Consider the following 16,991-nt stretch of genomic DNA (forward strand, 5'->3'; position numbering starts at 1 on the left):
GATGATAAAACATGGGTATGATCATATCTTGAGTCTGTAGGTGCAGACACAAATTAATATTTTACTAAGCTAAATTATTACTATTTTATTTTTTAAAATTTCACTAACTTTCAGGGATTTCTCACTTGAACAAACATGTTTTATAGCTCGTAAGATTTTTGGGGGTGAATCTAACTCTGCAGGGAATTATTGCTATATTGTCGGAAACAGCATAGGAATACTGGACTGATACAGTTTGTCCAAACATGTATATTTGGATAGTTTACCTGTATTGTGGGTCCAATGTACCAAGCAAACTACCCACTAGCCAGTAAGCATTCATCTAGCGGCTCTAATCTGTCTCTCTTAATTCCAACCTGAGCCAACAGAATTATTTAGAGAATGAATTGGTGGGTTTAAATACTTGGATAACACGCGGACCAAATAGACCTTTTTCTTTTTATTCTTGTACTGAAAATCTTGAGAGATGGTTTTTAATGGCATTTAACTTTAGTAAGAGACGTACAGTATAATATTACTCAGTGATATAAGATTTAAGACAGAACACACATACCTTAAAGGAGTGAGGCTCTAAGCGGTGAGGCCATTCAATTTCTCTTGGTGAATGACTGTAGAAATCTGTACAGCATATTTTACGTTGATATTTCTCTTCCTGGATTGTAAAGCATGGTAATTTTAGTGTTCAATAAACTTTCAGTCCAAAGACCGGCTACGTGGGTTTTATTAATAAACTGAATGACAGATAGCAGTTGGGTTCATCAGAGTTCAAATCTGTCACATTTTACAGTAGAATATCCAGGCGATAGATGGGTCATTCCATGAAAACCAACCAACTGCACCAGTTTAATGTTTCTGATGGAGAGGAACAGAAACAACCATTAGTTTGATCTGTTATTTGATTATTCTGTGGGGGAAAAAAAAAACTTTTGAGTCCAACTTTTAAAGGATTTCATCACCATGTGAGATAAGCCAGAACAAGTTATACCAAATAGGAAATTTGTTAGTTTTTTTTAAACCTAGTGTTTGATATTCCCACTATAGCCTTAATTCCTTCTCTGTCAAAACTAATTTTCCAGTAATCTACAATCCTGTTTAATTCTGTGGCTGTTAGGTGGAGACACTGGTTGGTTTTACATATCAGTTTCAGTTCCAAACTTTTAGGAGCATTAAACTTTCTGTTGTTTGGTTTAATATAATGAATAAATGTAATTTTATTAAGCATGACAGACACCGACATCTTCAGGGATACAGACAGTTTTTATTCTGAGACAAAAGTCTTGATTTGTCTTACAAAGCAGCCCTTTTCCTAAAAAATAAAATAAATATAACAAAGATCATTTTAGTAACACAAAGTGTCTCACTGAAAAGATCGGCTGTTTTCTCAACAGCCTCATTTCTGCATAAAATTAACTGGAAACAGAAGCATCACATTTCTGCGTGTTTCACCAACACTGACGTGGGATCTGATTTTTTTCTTCCCCCCTCAACTTAGTGCAAGTTCAGTCATCACATTGAACAGTAATTTCAAACAAGTAAAAGTAAATCACAAACTCTTACAGTTCAGTCAGTTTTAGCTGAAATTCACTTTTAACATGATCAAAGTAAACTGAGGTCAGGTCTGCACAGGACTAACACCAACGACACAAACTCTACAGCGCATGACTCGAAACACTTACATCATATAAATCATGTTCCCGGACACATTACTGACAGTGTTATCAATTAAAACATTCTTACACAACACAGACACACATGCATGACCGACCTGGTGGCAAACGTCATTTGTGGGCTTCAGATAATAATAAAACCTCTCCTGGCATCAGCTTTCAAACAGAGACATCCCCGCACATTAAGGCCAGTTCTTTTAGTGCAAACACAGAAATGCAAAGTCAGTCTTAAATGAATGTAATGAGCTCCATTAGTCGAGGAAATGAGCCAGATTATTAACATCAATCACTAAACCAAGTTGTTTAATGTTAGATTATATTTTCTTTGAGTGCTGAATTATTTTCTTTTCATTACGGTCCGAAAATTATTTTGTACCCACGCTACTAACTTAAATTTATGTGCAAGTCACACAGTTTCTTTGCAATTTTAATTTGCATCTCATTTCAAAACATTTTCAGGGCTTTCATGGTCACGTTTCCACTATTGGAGACATTTAGCATGCTCATGTGCTTATTTTGCATCTGTGTGGTGATTTTATAGGTTTTTGTTTTCTATGGAAGGTCATTTTTGTGTCTTTATTGTTCTTCTCTCCTCACTGAACTGGTAGAATTGTGTCTCAACGTACTTTTTAAGGTAATCAAAAATTTGTTAATAATAAGTTTGTTAATAATTTTGTGTCATTTTGAGTTTGTTTTGTGTCTTTGTTTGTTTTTGCATAAATAAGAGCAAAACATTGCAGATTCATTGGAAAAAAGGAATCATTATTTCAGACATTCATTCTCCACACCACTCTCCACCACAAAAAACAAACAAACAGAAATTTGCACTTTTATCCTAAAGCATTGCCATTGTGGCTTCAGAGGCTGTTCTCAATTGGCTCATGCAAAAGAGTTTAATGAACCACAAATGTAGGAGCCCTTCTCACTCTGGGCCATAAACTGAAAACAATCGCTAATCCAACAAATGTATGAACTGCTGAGAGAAAGAGTGCCCGTCATTACAGAAACAAAGAGCCAAACATTATAATCTGTATTTAAACAGTAAAAGTGTTTCCATAGCAGGTTTATGATTTTAAGCACCACTGGATTCCTGCCAAATCTTAGTTTAGCTCATTGCATCACCACCTAAGCTAACTGTAAACAGGCCATTTGGTTTGTAATTTTTGGCCAATAATTAACAGAAATAAGCAGTCACGTAATTTTAAGACCAATGGAACGAGGACAAATCCAGTCTTGGTTTTGAACTCAGGAGGAAATTTGAGAGCTTTGTGCTTTTGAAATGTCAGTGGACTCATTTGCGGAAACGTTGCTGGGTTTTGGCCCTGCTGAGGACACAATGAAATGAAACCTATGGGAAACATTTTTTAGATATTACTCCTCAGTAAAGACCTTCCACCATTTAATCTCCAACCTATTAGCCTTTAAGTGGCTGCAGCAGCAGCAGGCTTGACAATCTGAGTTGTTAAGGTGTTAATCTGAGTTGACTGATTATCAAAAAAAAACAAAACCCACATAATTCAATTGACTTTTACAACAAATAAATTCCTATATATTTATGAGGTTGGAAAATAATTCTAGTAAAGTGAATGTACAACATCGTCATCAGCAAAACTTCTACTTGCAAAAAGCAAAGGCCTTGACTGCTCACGTGTGCCCCCCCAACCCATCACAGCAACTTCTGCAATTTCATACTATGGACTTGTCATTGACCCCAGCTCCTCTTCCCAGACTGTGGAGAACATTTTCCACGTGTCTTTTCTGATCAGAGTAAGGCTTTAGTGCCTCCTGGTGACTGTAAGCAGGCGTGACAGTTTCATTCGCAGAAATGGCTTGTGTATAAAAGAGGTTAATAGTTGTTCCAGCAGTTAAAATGTATTGCTTGTACATTTCTGTGTACCACATAGTGAAGGTATGTTTTATCTGGTGTATGAGGCATGTTTATCTTAGCACAAAGAACAATATTTTGTTGCACCGCTATTATCGCAAGGTTTGGGTGTGATCATATAGGCTGTGACGCCACGCCAAAGGATTTCAGTGAGCCATTTGCAGAAGTCTGGTTTTTCTACTATCTGTACAAGGTATTTTTTTATAATTGTGTGTCTGTCCAACTAATCAGAGAGCTCCTTACATCCCACAGTGTGGCTAATTTGCATTGCAGCAGGATTATTAAAATGAAGTTGCTAATCCAATAGTTAATCCGTGAGCTAATCTGTGAGAAAACAGGAAAGAGAACTGGATTTTAAAATGAGGAGTGGGCTCGTCATATTAAATTGTATTTTTAAAAAACATTTTGAAAATCTCTTTTTTAATGTGGAATTCAAAAATGAATTTACAAATGCAGAATTTATTCTACAATTCATTATTTAAGCACAGAACACTTTATTTCGATGCGCATGGCTCTTGTGGTCCTCCATACCAAGGAACTTGAAAAACTCCACAGTAGATACTGGGCTGTCTGATGTGGTGGGGGGGAGCAGTGTTGATGGATGTCTCCTGAGGTCCACTGTCATCTTGTCTTAAGCCTGTTCAGCTCCAGGTTGTGCTGACTGCACCAGACTACCAGCCACTCAACTTCCTGCCGGTATGCAGACTCATCACCATCCTGAATGAGGCCAGTGACGGTGGTGTCATCTGCAAACTCTTTAGCCTGCAGCCCTTCCAGTAATGCTGGTCTTTTAGTAATTACCAGTGTATGCTCATTGTCAGCAGGCTCACTGTCAAAAGGCTCATTGTCAACCATGAGGTGCATGGTATTGTGTCTTTTGGCAGCTTAAATATGTGTTTTGCGACACTAACACTGGGCATTAACTGTTTTTTGTGCTTTGCAAAGTAAAAAGGAAACTGACTGTTACTCCACAGAGCACACCAGAAAGTCCTCAAATAATGGACAACAGTTCTTCCCCAGAGCCCCTTCCACAGCTGTCAAGCACCTCTACCCTCCAAAAAAATATCTAGGGTGAAGCAAGAAGGCAAGGACAAAGAGGATTTGAGGGCAGCCTCTGATACCAAGGCTGATCTAAGCATGGACAAAAATGTAGAAAATAATAATCTGTTGGGGGCTTCCCATTATGCATGATGCGTGAGGAATGTTTCCTCTTCATTATTGTAGGGTCTTTCCCTTACTGCAGAAAGTGCCTTGTGGTGACTGTTGTTGTATTTATATAGGTAACATTTAATTATCTGAAGAGTGCTTCTAAGAAAGTGACTTCAAGATATATTACGTTCAGTTTCAGAACTTTAAAGTCACTTCAACTTTATCTTAACTCAGCTCTTCACATCTCAATGCAAAATGCCCACTGGTGACCATTTACAACTTGAACAATTATCAGTGTGTTTAAGCTGACTTTGACAGTAACATAAATTAACCTAAATTAAACCTAATTTAGGTTACTTTAATTTAACCTAAATTAAATATAGATGAGTAGTAACGTGTTAAAAGTAACATGTTACTGTAATCCGATTGCTTTTTTCAAGTAACAAGTAAATTACGATTGCAAAAAAGAAATTAGATTACTGTTACTTTCCCATAAGCACGCTGCATTACTGCATTACTAAACTGTGATTTTGTTTGTGAGACTGTCTCATGACAATGACGTACGAGTGTGCAACATCCCTGACAGCACCAAATGTGTTTAGATCAACAATCGATAATATGGAGTGCGGAGAGAGTACGACCATGCAGCGTTTAAAGAATGGAAGTACGGGCATTACTTTGAGTTTGATTCCATAAAAAGTGACAATGAAAAATTACGCTGCCACGGGAATGTGAAATTCTCAGAGAAACCCCTGGACCCCCAATGACGTGACCACTGCAGCACCAGGCAAACCTCCACCGGCCCCATTCCTGTTAAACAGGTGAAAACAGACTTAAGAATGACAGGACTTGGTGCAGCTGAATCTTCGATTTTATTTATTTATTGCTGTTTTCCTTGAAAGAGTGAGGGTAAACACAAAAGTTTTTTTATTTTATATGCTGTAATATGCAGAAAATAGGTTTAAATATTAAACAAATTTCTTCAGGTCAGAGCATATAATTAAATTTTTGCTTGATGCAATGTGCATGAAGTTAAAAGATTAAAACTAATAAAAGATGTTTTAAAAATAGACTTATTCATTTGATTACATTTTATATGATATCATTTATATTGCTTTATAACATATTCAAGTTGTATCATGTTTTTTAAAAAAATGGCTAAGTAATAAAGTAACTAATTACTTTTGAAAATAAGTAATCAGTAAAATAGAGTAACTGGATTACTTTCTTGGAGATGTAATCACTAATTAGTAACTAATTATTATTTTCAAGTAATTTTACCAACACAGAATAACACATTTCATTGTTTACAGACATATTGTGGATAACACTTTATAGGGACAGATCAGCTCAGAGTATCGCCATACAGGCTTGTCCTTTGAATGGGTTCCTTGAAAACACATGAAATTCCAACACGAACACGCTTTCGGCTCATAAAACACGCCCACGCTTCCTTAACCAGCGAGGCGTCAGACGTAACCAGTGACGTCACGTGCGCGTGGAGAAGGTAGCTGGATTTCTTAAAACGCGACGCGCGCTCGGCGCAGGACGTCCCGCCACTGCAGATCGACCAATAGAAGCCGGAGTTACTATCCCGACTAGTTTAAAGTTGCAGGAAGACTACTAATGTTTACACTCGATACGCATTACACGCCAGTCCTGCGTTGTGTGCGCTGTTGTCGTGCTGAACGTTTTACTTGCAGAAATGGCCTCCGAAAACAAATCGTGCAAGAATGAGGACGTGCTGGAGATCGTTTCGAAAGATAGTGAGGTAGAGTTGTGTGTTGACGATTCTTCGTCAGATGACGAAGATCTCATCCAGGTAGACAAAGAAAATAGCAGCGATTCGGGCTACGAAATACTGCTGCCCCAAAGGTATGCAATCTCAGGTTTATTGGTGAATGCTTTTTATCTTTTTGTCTTGGTGCACGGTCAGTCATCCAGTGTGGAAATCCCAGAAAGTGGATTCTGTTCATTTGGACATCGCGATTTCAGTGGGAGAAAAGTTTCATTACTCATCCCAGTAACTTGAATTGAATTTCCCCAACCTTATCAACAGTACATTTGATAGTGGCTGAAACTAGCACCACTGACTTACAATGCGCTGTGAGGTCAGTTTCTTGATCATTAATATGCAAATTGTCAGGACCATTAATCAGTGATCATGAGTATCATTCACAGAGAACAGGGGAAAGGCTGCAAACACAGGAAGTGAAAGAGGCTAATTGCACCCACGTTATAATCAATCTAGTCACTTTTGGCCAATTAAACTATTGTATGGAACTGTGATGTCATATTTCTTACAATTTCTGCTCCCCTCTTGGCAAGATCTGTCTTGGCAACAGAGGCAGAGGCAGACATTTGATACACCCAGGGCTTAGCCCTAAAGGGTAGTATGCATGTGGGATTGGGGGGGGAGGGGTTAGAAATGACTGAAAGATTGGGCTCTGTTTTGGGTTTTGTTCAAAAAAGAATGGCTTCATGTAGGGAAAATATATATCAAGTATGCAGGACACCTTAAACTAGTTTTTTAATTAAGCAGCAAGGCAGAACAAAGTCGGGGCTGTATCAAGACACGAGGACTAAACCCCAATTCAACCAGACCCAGAACTGATCCGGAATTAAAACAGGACTACAACAGTTCAAAATCAGGACTACTGAGGACTTAACCAAGACAGAACCAGAATCAGAACTAGATGACAGTAGCACTAAAAATCATCATAGACCTGCACTACACTTATTTTTTAATTCTACCAAAGTCCACTATTTAGATTGAGAAAAGTTTATATAATTATTTAGCCTTGTTGTGCAAACAAGCCTGCATAACTTAATAAATATAGAATTTGAAAAATAACAAACCTAAAAAGAAACACTAGGTACGAGATACATGAGTACCTATGATACGGTGATACTTTTGGTAAACAACCATTTGACTAACATGTTTGTCTCACCTGCTCTTGTTCATCTCTGTTCCTCTCTCTCCCTCTTTGTGCTGACAATCATCAAATATATAGTTGAAACCAGATATTTATGTACTCTTCAGATAAAAACACAAACACCTTTTTAATTGTAACATCAAATCAGACTAAATGTTTATTTTTTAGATAAATATAAAAAACATTTGTTAACTTTAAGAGTAAAGAGAGAAACTATCTGTATTTCTTAATTGTAAATGGCACCAAATTGTATTCAAAATTGAGCCACACTTATGGAGCTCCACAGTTCTTTTCCTGGTGTTTTGGTTGATATCTCTTGATTTTCCCATGTCACAGAAACAGACTCTGTGTTTTGCCTTATATGCATCCACAGGTGTGCCACCAATTTACTCACATGGACTCTACTAACCTATCAGAAGCTTCTTCAGCTCAGAATGGAATCGTCTGGAGTTTTCTTATTAATTAACAATAAACTTAGTGTATATGTACTCCTAAATTTGATCAAAGTGATAAAAAAATAGACGGCTCTCTTTATTCTGACATTTAACGAATTCAAAAGATATTTCAATATTTATTTATCCAAAACAAGTTTACTCTGAATTGATGTTGTACAGTAAAAAAAATGTTCTTGTGTTTTCCATAAAGTGTATGTAAATATCTGGTTTAAACTGTGGATATACTGCTGTGTATTGAAGTTCCTCTTGTTTTGCATAGAAATATACTGAACAACATACAAAGCATAATATATAAAATAACATCAATCAGAGTTTTTTTCTTTGAAAGAAGCTCCTTATGTCCATTCTTGTACATTACTGAAACCGATTTATTTAGCCGTGGAGGGTAACAACTGAAAATATGAAATAAACACATGTAAGCTAAGACTCTAAAGAAACAGCATTGTTGTTGTTCGGCTTTTCATTTCGCCATTTGTTGATTCACTTGAAGAGCAAGTAATGTAATATGGGTCAAGTGATCAGTTTGATATCAATCTTTTGTGATTCACCGTCATATTTACATTATTTGTACAGTACGAATGATTTGCTTTGGTACCTGCTCAAACTTCAGTTCTCCTCTGTCTGCCTGGCTCCGTTTCTCCAACAGCGCACTCGCAGGCAGCAGCTCCCCCCGCCCCCTCGCTCAGTCGCTCAGTGTCTGAGCATACCAATATTACACAGTGTGCACTATGTGCTTCGAATATTGTGTGTAGTTGTTGTTTTATACAGTTGTCAGCCAGGCATGTAACTATGAAAACACTCCAGAAGACCCCGGGCTTCTGACAAAACAACCCGGGCTTAAGCCCAGTAAGCCCCCCCCCCGCGTTGGTTGTCGGTGACAACCAAATAATTAAAAGGTGTATATAAAAGTCACCTGAACAAATATTGTTTGTACCTTCTAGTTTGTGATATGAATCTTCTTTCTCATCCAAATGACTTGATAGCATTCATGAGAGATATGTTTGACCTGCTGCTGGCCGATAATAGGTCAACAATTCATTTATAATAGTTAAAATTCCCGCAATCATTTTTTGGCAAATACCGGAAATCCATTTTTGGCACAACACCGTTATTGGCGCAAGAAGCCGCTATTATCCACTGATCAATGGTCGAGACAATTTGCATGTTAGTGATCATGAAACGGACTTCACGGCCCGTTGTTGGGCAGTGGTGTGAGTGCTGGTCATTATCTATGTTGTATTTGTTGATAAGGTGGAGAAATTCAGCTGAGACTGAAGAAGTCTTTTAGACGAGTAGTGAACCTTTCTCCCACTGAAAACTCCACGTCTAGAAGAATCTAATCAACTTTTTGACCTTTATGTTTGTTTCATTAGTGATGATGACGACTATGAGCCCCTAAGTCCCTCATCCCCTGCACAGCCATCAGAGCAATATCATTCCCAAGCCACACAATCTACCTCAGCTCCCACTGTCCCCCAGTTGCCTGAAAGGTATATAATCTTAATTTTACTACTCCTTATAAAGTTAAGTTTTTCATAGATTTTGAATAAGTATTCTTTATTTACCACAGCAGCAACAATGATGACTATGAACAACCTCTGCAAAGCCCGGCCAAAAGAAAAGCTAAATTGAAGCCTGCTAGGTCTAAGGCTCGGAAGAGTGGGCCTCCTGAACAGGAAGAAATGTGGCATAACAAAAAGGAGGAGGACAGAAATCCTGAACCCTTCAAGTTTATGCCCTCCAGGGTACCTGGTCCTACATTTAACAAGACGGCATCATGGTCTCCACTTTCGCTCTTCCAGCTTTTCTTTAGTGTACCTGTTGTACAGACAATCATTCAAAATACCAATGCCAATGCTGCGAGAAGGAAGGCAGCTGGTGTAAAGTTTCAATGGACTGATCTGACAGTGAAAGACTTTTACGTCTTCTTGGCTATTATTGTTTTCACAGGCCTTGTAAGTGTACACCACAGAGCTGACTACTGGAAAAGAGAATGGCCATACAATTTTCACTTCCCCCAAGAATATATGTCCAGGAACCGTTTTGAGGCCATCGTGTGGTCATTGCACCTCTCCAACCTGAAAGACGACGAGGAAAACAAAAAAAAAAGAAACACCCCGCAGTACGATCGGCTTTTCAAAATCAAGCCGCTCTACGACCAAATCGTGAATGCCTGCAAAGCAAATTTCCAGCCTTACGAAAACATCTGCATAGATGAGAGGATGGTGGCATCTAAGGCTAGAATTAGCGTCAAGCAGTGTATGAAGGCGAAGCCCACAAAGCGGGGATACAAGCTGTTTGTTCTGGCTGATTCAGCATCGGGTTACACATGGAACTTTTCTGTCTACACAGGGAAGAGTGAAAGCAGCATAAGCCATGGTCTGAGCTACTCAGCCGTTTTAGATCTTCTGCCATTTTCTTTGCTTGGTCGGGGCTACACTTTATATTTGGATCATTTTTATACCAGTCCTGTGCTGTTCCAATATCTGCATAAGAATTGCTTTGGCTGCTGCGGAACCATTAAAAAAACCCAGAGTGACTTTCCCCGCACAGAAAAAAATGACTTTCCTAAAAGAGCTGAGAGGGGAGATATGCGCTGGATTAGAAAAGATGAAGTGCTCTTTGTCAAGTGGATTGAGACTCGGGAGATAACGATGTGCTCCACAGTGCACAGGGCCTTCAGTGGAAAGACTGTGCAGCGTAGAGTGAAGGAGGCTGGGGCGTGGTCGGCAAAGCAAATACCTGTTCCTGATGCAGTGCTGGATTATAATAAGAACATGCATGGTGTTGATTTATCTGATGCTCTCATTGGTTATTACAGTGTTCAACAAAAAACAAAGAAGTGGTATAAGACTTTTTTTTATCACTTCGTGGACATTGCCATTGTGAACAGTTTTATGTTGCACAAGGAGATATGCAGGAGCCAGGGTCAGGAGCCGGTAACTCAGAAAAAGTTCTGGGAGCACCTTGCTGTGGAAATGCTGTCTTTTGCTGTAGGCTCAGCACCAGCAGCACCATCGCCCACACTCACCTGCATGCCGCGTTATTACGGCAGCGATGCTACACAATCCAGGAGGTACTGCAGGAGGTGCCTGGATGCTGGCATCCCAAGGGTGAAAACACCTATTTATTGTAGGGCTTGCAATGTCCCCCTGTGCCTCACGTCAAAAAAAAACTGTTTTGAGCGCTGGCATGATAAGCAGGAATATTTATCAAGTGTAAATGTGCACTGATGGCTTGCTTCCGCTCTTGTAATGAAACCTAGAATTTCAAGAAATACTCAAATCATTTTGAGGATGTCATTATTTATTTATTTTTGTTAATCAAGAACCTCACCTAATGTCAACTTTTGTCCATGTATTACAGAACAATATGAGCAGAGAAAAATCCCTGTAATGGGCACCTTATGCATCTGATTTGGAGTTCTACACAAAATGTTTTGCCATTTCTAATAGCCCGAGTATAGGTTTAAATACAACACCCAGAATAGGATCACAAAGAATAAAGTCTTTATTATACACTTAGGAGAATCCGTTCAGAATTGTATAGAGCTGTGGAAAAGTATACCTCAGGACGGTCAATCCAGCACTCTCACAGGAGTCACAATATTTTATGTTTTTATACACTGTCAACCTACAGTGCTGGGCTGTGGGCTGAAGTCAGATTCGTATTTAACTTGATTAGGATATGTATTAAATTTATATCCTTAATATATATCCTGAAAAGCCTATAAATGGATGTCCTTATACTGGCATTAGGCTCCTTCTAGCTGCAGGCCTCAATCATTGCATTCTTTTATTTTTATTAATTGAGTAGCAAAATCTGTCATTCTCCCTGGCATCCCTCATCCTCCACAGCTAACCAGGCTGTCAGTAGTGGCTCTTATACAAGAAACCTACATTAGGTGATCTGTGCCATCCCTGAGCAGAGCAGTTTTCACTAAAAAAGTTCATTTTTTTCTGTCCTTGCAGTATACTGTACTATATTCAGCTACAGTAGAAGTGATTCAGATGAACTCAGTCATGGTACGCACCTGGTGTAACGGCTAAATGTAACGAAGCACGTTGAGTAGGTGAAAGGATGGTTCCACAGTGTGCGGCATCAACTGTCAAACATGGAGGAGGAAGCGTGATGGTCTGGGGCTGTTTCGCTTGGATCCAGGGTTGGTGACTTGTACAGAGGGAGAGGCACCCTACTACAGCATTCTGCAGCACCATGCAATACCCTCTGAGTTGCGCTTAGTTGGTCAGGGGTTCATTCTGCTGCAAGATAACGACCAAAAACATAAGTCCAAGCTATGTCGGAACTACCTCAGAAAAAAAAGAACAAGATAGTAAGCTTGAAAACATGGAGTGGCCAGCGCAGTCTCCAGACTTAAATCTCATTGAGCTGGTTTGGGATGAAATGGACAGAAGATTGAAAGCAAAGCAACCTACAAATGTCACACATTTATGGGAATTTCCACATATGGGAAGAACTTTCTGAAGAATATTTGATTTCTAATGTAGAAAGAATGCAACGGATATGTTCAGCTGTTATATCTGCAAACGGGCACTTCTGGTTCCACCTGCAAGAGAATTTTAGAAAACCTTGGTGTTTTCCCGGACAGCTCTTTTAAACTCGAGAAACAGATCTCAGCTGTGGCGAAAAACAGTTTCTAGCAGCTGCGTCAGATATCTAAAGCAAAGCCATACCTCCCTTTGAAGGATCTTGAAAAGCTCATTCACACTCTTATCACTTCCACGTTAGACTACTGTAATTCCCTCTACTCGGGCCTCCCATCTTCCTCTATTCACCGGCTCCAGTTAGTTCAAAACGCAGCTGCACGTCTCTTTACTGGTACTAGAAATTATGCCCACATCACACCAGTTTTAGCCAACCTACATTGGCTCCCTGTTGATTATCGTATCAATTTCAAAATTCTTTTGCTTACCTTTAAAATTTTAAATAATTTGGCTCCCAGCTATCTATGCGAACTCCTTCATTTGTATATCCCTTATAAGGTACTTAGATCTTCCAATCAAATGCCCCTGATGTAACCGAGGTCTCGTCTGAAGTCCAGAGGTGATCGGGCCTTTGCTGTCGTAGCTCCCAGACTCTGGAATAACCTCCCTCCTTATATTTGTTCCTCCGAGTCCATCAAGTCTTTTAAATTGCATCTTAAAACGTATTATTTTAGTCTGGCTTTTGATTCAAATTAGTATGTTATTTCGTGGCTAGTTTTTGTTTCAAACAATTGTCATTTTGTTTCCTGCCCTCCTTCTATCTGTTTCTTTTTATTCTGTCCTATGCTATTGTTCTGACCGACTGTGAAGCACTTTGGTCAACTTTGTTGTGTTATTATGTGATATAGAAATACATTTTGATTTGATTTGAAGAGAATGACAGTCTATTTGTCTCTTTCCTATTTGGTGTGAACAACCCCTTCGGTAATCTTTTTGATAATAGTGGTATGAGTATAGTATGAGAGTCACAACTCTAACAGAAAAGGAAACAGAGAAAAGCCATGCGGGTAGGAGCTACTCTCCTGAGCTAAGGTTAGTCACATGGGGCATGGATACAGCTGAACCCACCCAACATGAATATCCTGAAAGAACTTTGTGACTTTAGAAAAGATAACAACGAATAATATGCGGATATTAAACGTGACTTGAGAAGAGTTGATGCTAGAGTGGAAGAGGCAGAGGGGTGAATCATAGAGACTGAGAAGGTGCTACAGGTGGTGTCATTGTTCATTAAGAGGCTAACAGCGTCAAACTAGACCTGCTCGAGCAGGAAGGCCGAGTATGCAGAGACAACCTTCGGATATATGGAATATGTGACGATGAAGAAGGGTCCGACATGATTAAATTTTTGTACAATTTATTGAAAAACTCCCTGGGCTTTTCCAGTGGCCAATCACTTAGAATTGAAAGAGCACATAGCACTTTGACAACGAAACCAAATGGGTGCGAAAAGCCCAGATCTATTGTCATGAAGTTTTACCCTTTAGGCTTATGAAAACACGCTAGTTATGGGTGTGATTGGTAAGTTTTACAAGGAAGCCTCACTCTATGCAGTATGTTAAAGAAAGACGTGAAAAGGAAGGAAACATTTCAATATGAAATTGAATATGAAACTTCAGTATTCTTTTTCTGCTACTAAAAAATGCTATATTTAGCATTGTGTTTTCTGTGAACCAATATCTTCTTGTTTGTAAAATGACAGTTTATCTGATGGGAAAATACGGTCACAGTAAAGGTTTATTCATGGACGGAAGAAAATCTGCTGTAATCCCCTACTTTACCTCTAGGAGGAAGCAAAACTATTAAAATTAGTTTCTGCTGCTGTTATTTTAGTAAGTCTTATGATTTACTTATTTAATTGGTTCCTTCTGAATTTTTCTTATACACCATGATGTTCACTTGATTTCTGCTTCAGTATAATGAAGAACAATCACAAGCACTTCATGAGATTAAAGAATTTAACTGGGAAAGAAATCAAATTTATGCAGTCAGTATGTACAGTGATGATTCTTCTTCATAACTTCTTCATAAAATTCTCTGTAGCTCTCTGGTGGTCATCCATTCCTGTCTTATCAGTGCTGCAAGCCAATCACAGGCTGTTCACTTGCTTCTTAAGGACTGACTGACTAGATTAAGATTTGGGGAGTTTTCTGGCTGTAAATGTTAATTTGATGATCACCAAATCACTTAGTTATAACTTCTGCCTTGTGACATGTTGCTCCATCATACTGGAAAATAGACAGATCACCACTAAATTCCTTCTGGATTGTTGAAAGAACTTTTGCACCATTCTTAGTTCATGACAGTGTTTGGGGGCAGAATTGTGACTGTGCAGAATCCCATGGATGAAAAGAAACCACACACCTAGATAACCTCAGGATGCTTCACCATTGGCACAAATCATGGTAGCATTTACCTTTCCTCTTTTGGACTGTCAATTTTTTAGAATTCCTTAACAGTCAGAAACGGGCATCATCAGTGAAAACAACCTTCCACTTCTTCTACTGTCCAGTCCTTGCAGTCTGTGCAGCATTTCAGTCTTTCCTTGATGTTTTTCTTGGAGAGAAGTGGCTTCAAGCATCTCCTATTTTATAGAGAAGTCTGTGCTTTCAACTGATGCATGACATCAGTGGACTCACACTTTCTCTTGTGCTATAAGATGATACAGAACTGCTGATAGCTCTTCGTATAGGGCCAAATTGTCATTGGATTTTTCAGATGAAGTTTACTTTCACACAATGGAGCTGTTTACAGTTCATGAATATACTTTTGATCACCCTGCATTAACCTTTTGCAACAACCACAAGACATAATTGTTATGAGATGCGCCACACATACTATATGCAATATTACTATAAAACTCACAAAAAACGTTTCTTCTCCATGTGACATTACAAATATGTAAAATAAACAATACAAATGTCTTTATACACAATGAAATTACACAAATTTTTCCATAAATGTGCAGAAATTGCTACTTTGTCTTGTATGAAAATCTTGAGGCACACATGGTTACATTGTATATTGCTAGGAAAATGGGAAATTGGTTGAAACATATATGGACTCCATAGCATATAAGATGTTTGTGCAGTTCTAACAATATTTACTTTTATTCTTCAGTCCTTGAACTTAGGCAAGCTTTCTTGCCATTTCTTTAAGCAGTGTTCAGCAATAGTTCTCCAGGCTTCTCGGAGGACACTTAAATCTCTTCTTTGGATGCTGGCTGTCTTATTCTGTCAGTCCTGTCAATACGATCCCACACTGCTTTATTAATGTGGAGGCTAGGCATTACATTGTGTGTTTTTCTAACTATAGCAATGGAAGAGTTTAAGAATCTGCAACTTTTCTGTGTGAAGTTGACCTTGTTGGATTAAACGCACTATGTTGTCTCTATTCTTGAAGGCCACTACTTACAAGAAGGCTTGCCCAGTCTTTCCAATATGCTGCATGTAGATTTTCGAGTTATCTTTTGCGCACTGTGTTCTAAGACAGTCTTTGGGCTTGCAGTCTATGTAGTTAAAAAAGAATTCCTTGTCTGTACTAGTGTTTGACCCCTTAGCAAAGGTAAATAAAATTCACTTCAACTCAATTTATCCTAGATTTCTACAACACCAGGTATGTTTTTATACCATATTTAAAAACGTTTAAAACACTGAGGTTTAGTGTATCTAAACACAATCCTTACAAACTTAAAGCTCAGGTGTCAAAGTGGAAAATGAGGATCCGCACTGAGAGACAGAAAATACAAATAAGGAACTGTGCACTGTGACTCATATAAAGCTACTCTAGAAAGGTCCAAGAATAAAAATAAGGATATAAGCATAAAAAAATCCTCTTTGAGTTTGTTAGGTGGAGACAACCCCAAAAGTCGTAATTTTCCTCTGTAAGCGCTAGATGTTTTAACTGTGTGCTAAGAAGTATCACTGACTTAAAATGGGGTGTTATACTAGTGTGCTAATTTTCATCTGTCGCCACCAACTCTTTTAGGCCTTATCATAATATCAACAAGTTTAACCTCAAACCATAAAAAAACAAGACCGAATCATCAGATAGCTTTTAAGGAGACAGACACAGTCCAAGCAGAGGGCCAGCCAAAATGTCCTCACTTTGCAAAAATTTCCTCACTCCTCCCTCTGCAACTTTAATTGGCCCTCATAAAGAGAGAGGTTCAAGAGGATACTTGGATTTAAACATTAAAACCAGGCTAATGTGCATCTGTGCTCTACATGGTAGTAATCTGCATAGTTATGCTTTACGCAATGTCCATTACAACATCTCTCTCTCTTTCACAAGTAGATTCTCTCTCTCCTGCTCACTCTGATTTCGCTCCTTTACATTCATACAAATGTGACCATGTCACCAAAACCACGCTTAAGTGTTTATCTTGATGCCTT

At 38.6% G+C, this 16,991-nt stretch overlaps 1 protein-coding gene across 1 annotated transcript in view; it reads left to right on the forward strand.

The window, feature by feature from the left end:
* Positions 1-6,246: 6,246 nt before the first annotated feature.
* itgav (integrin, alpha V) overlaps positions 6,247-16,991 on the forward strand; it is a 59,365-nt gene continuing 48,620 nt past the window's right edge. The window contains exon 1 of the mRNA XM_080902290.1: positions 6,247-6,576. Within this exon, the coding sequence (XP_080758416.1) occupies positions 6,407-6,576 (170 nt within the window). The 5' untranslated portion in view covers positions 6,247-6,406. The remainder of the gene's footprint in view (positions 6,577-16,991) is intronic.

Source organism: Rhamphochromis sp. 'chilingali' (genome assembly GCF_963969265.1).
Source record: "Rhamphochromis sp. 'chilingali' genome assembly, chromosome: 14".
Taxonomy (NCBI): domain Eukaryota; kingdom Metazoa; phylum Chordata; class Actinopteri; order Cichliformes; family Cichlidae; genus Rhamphochromis; species Rhamphochromis sp. 'chilingali'.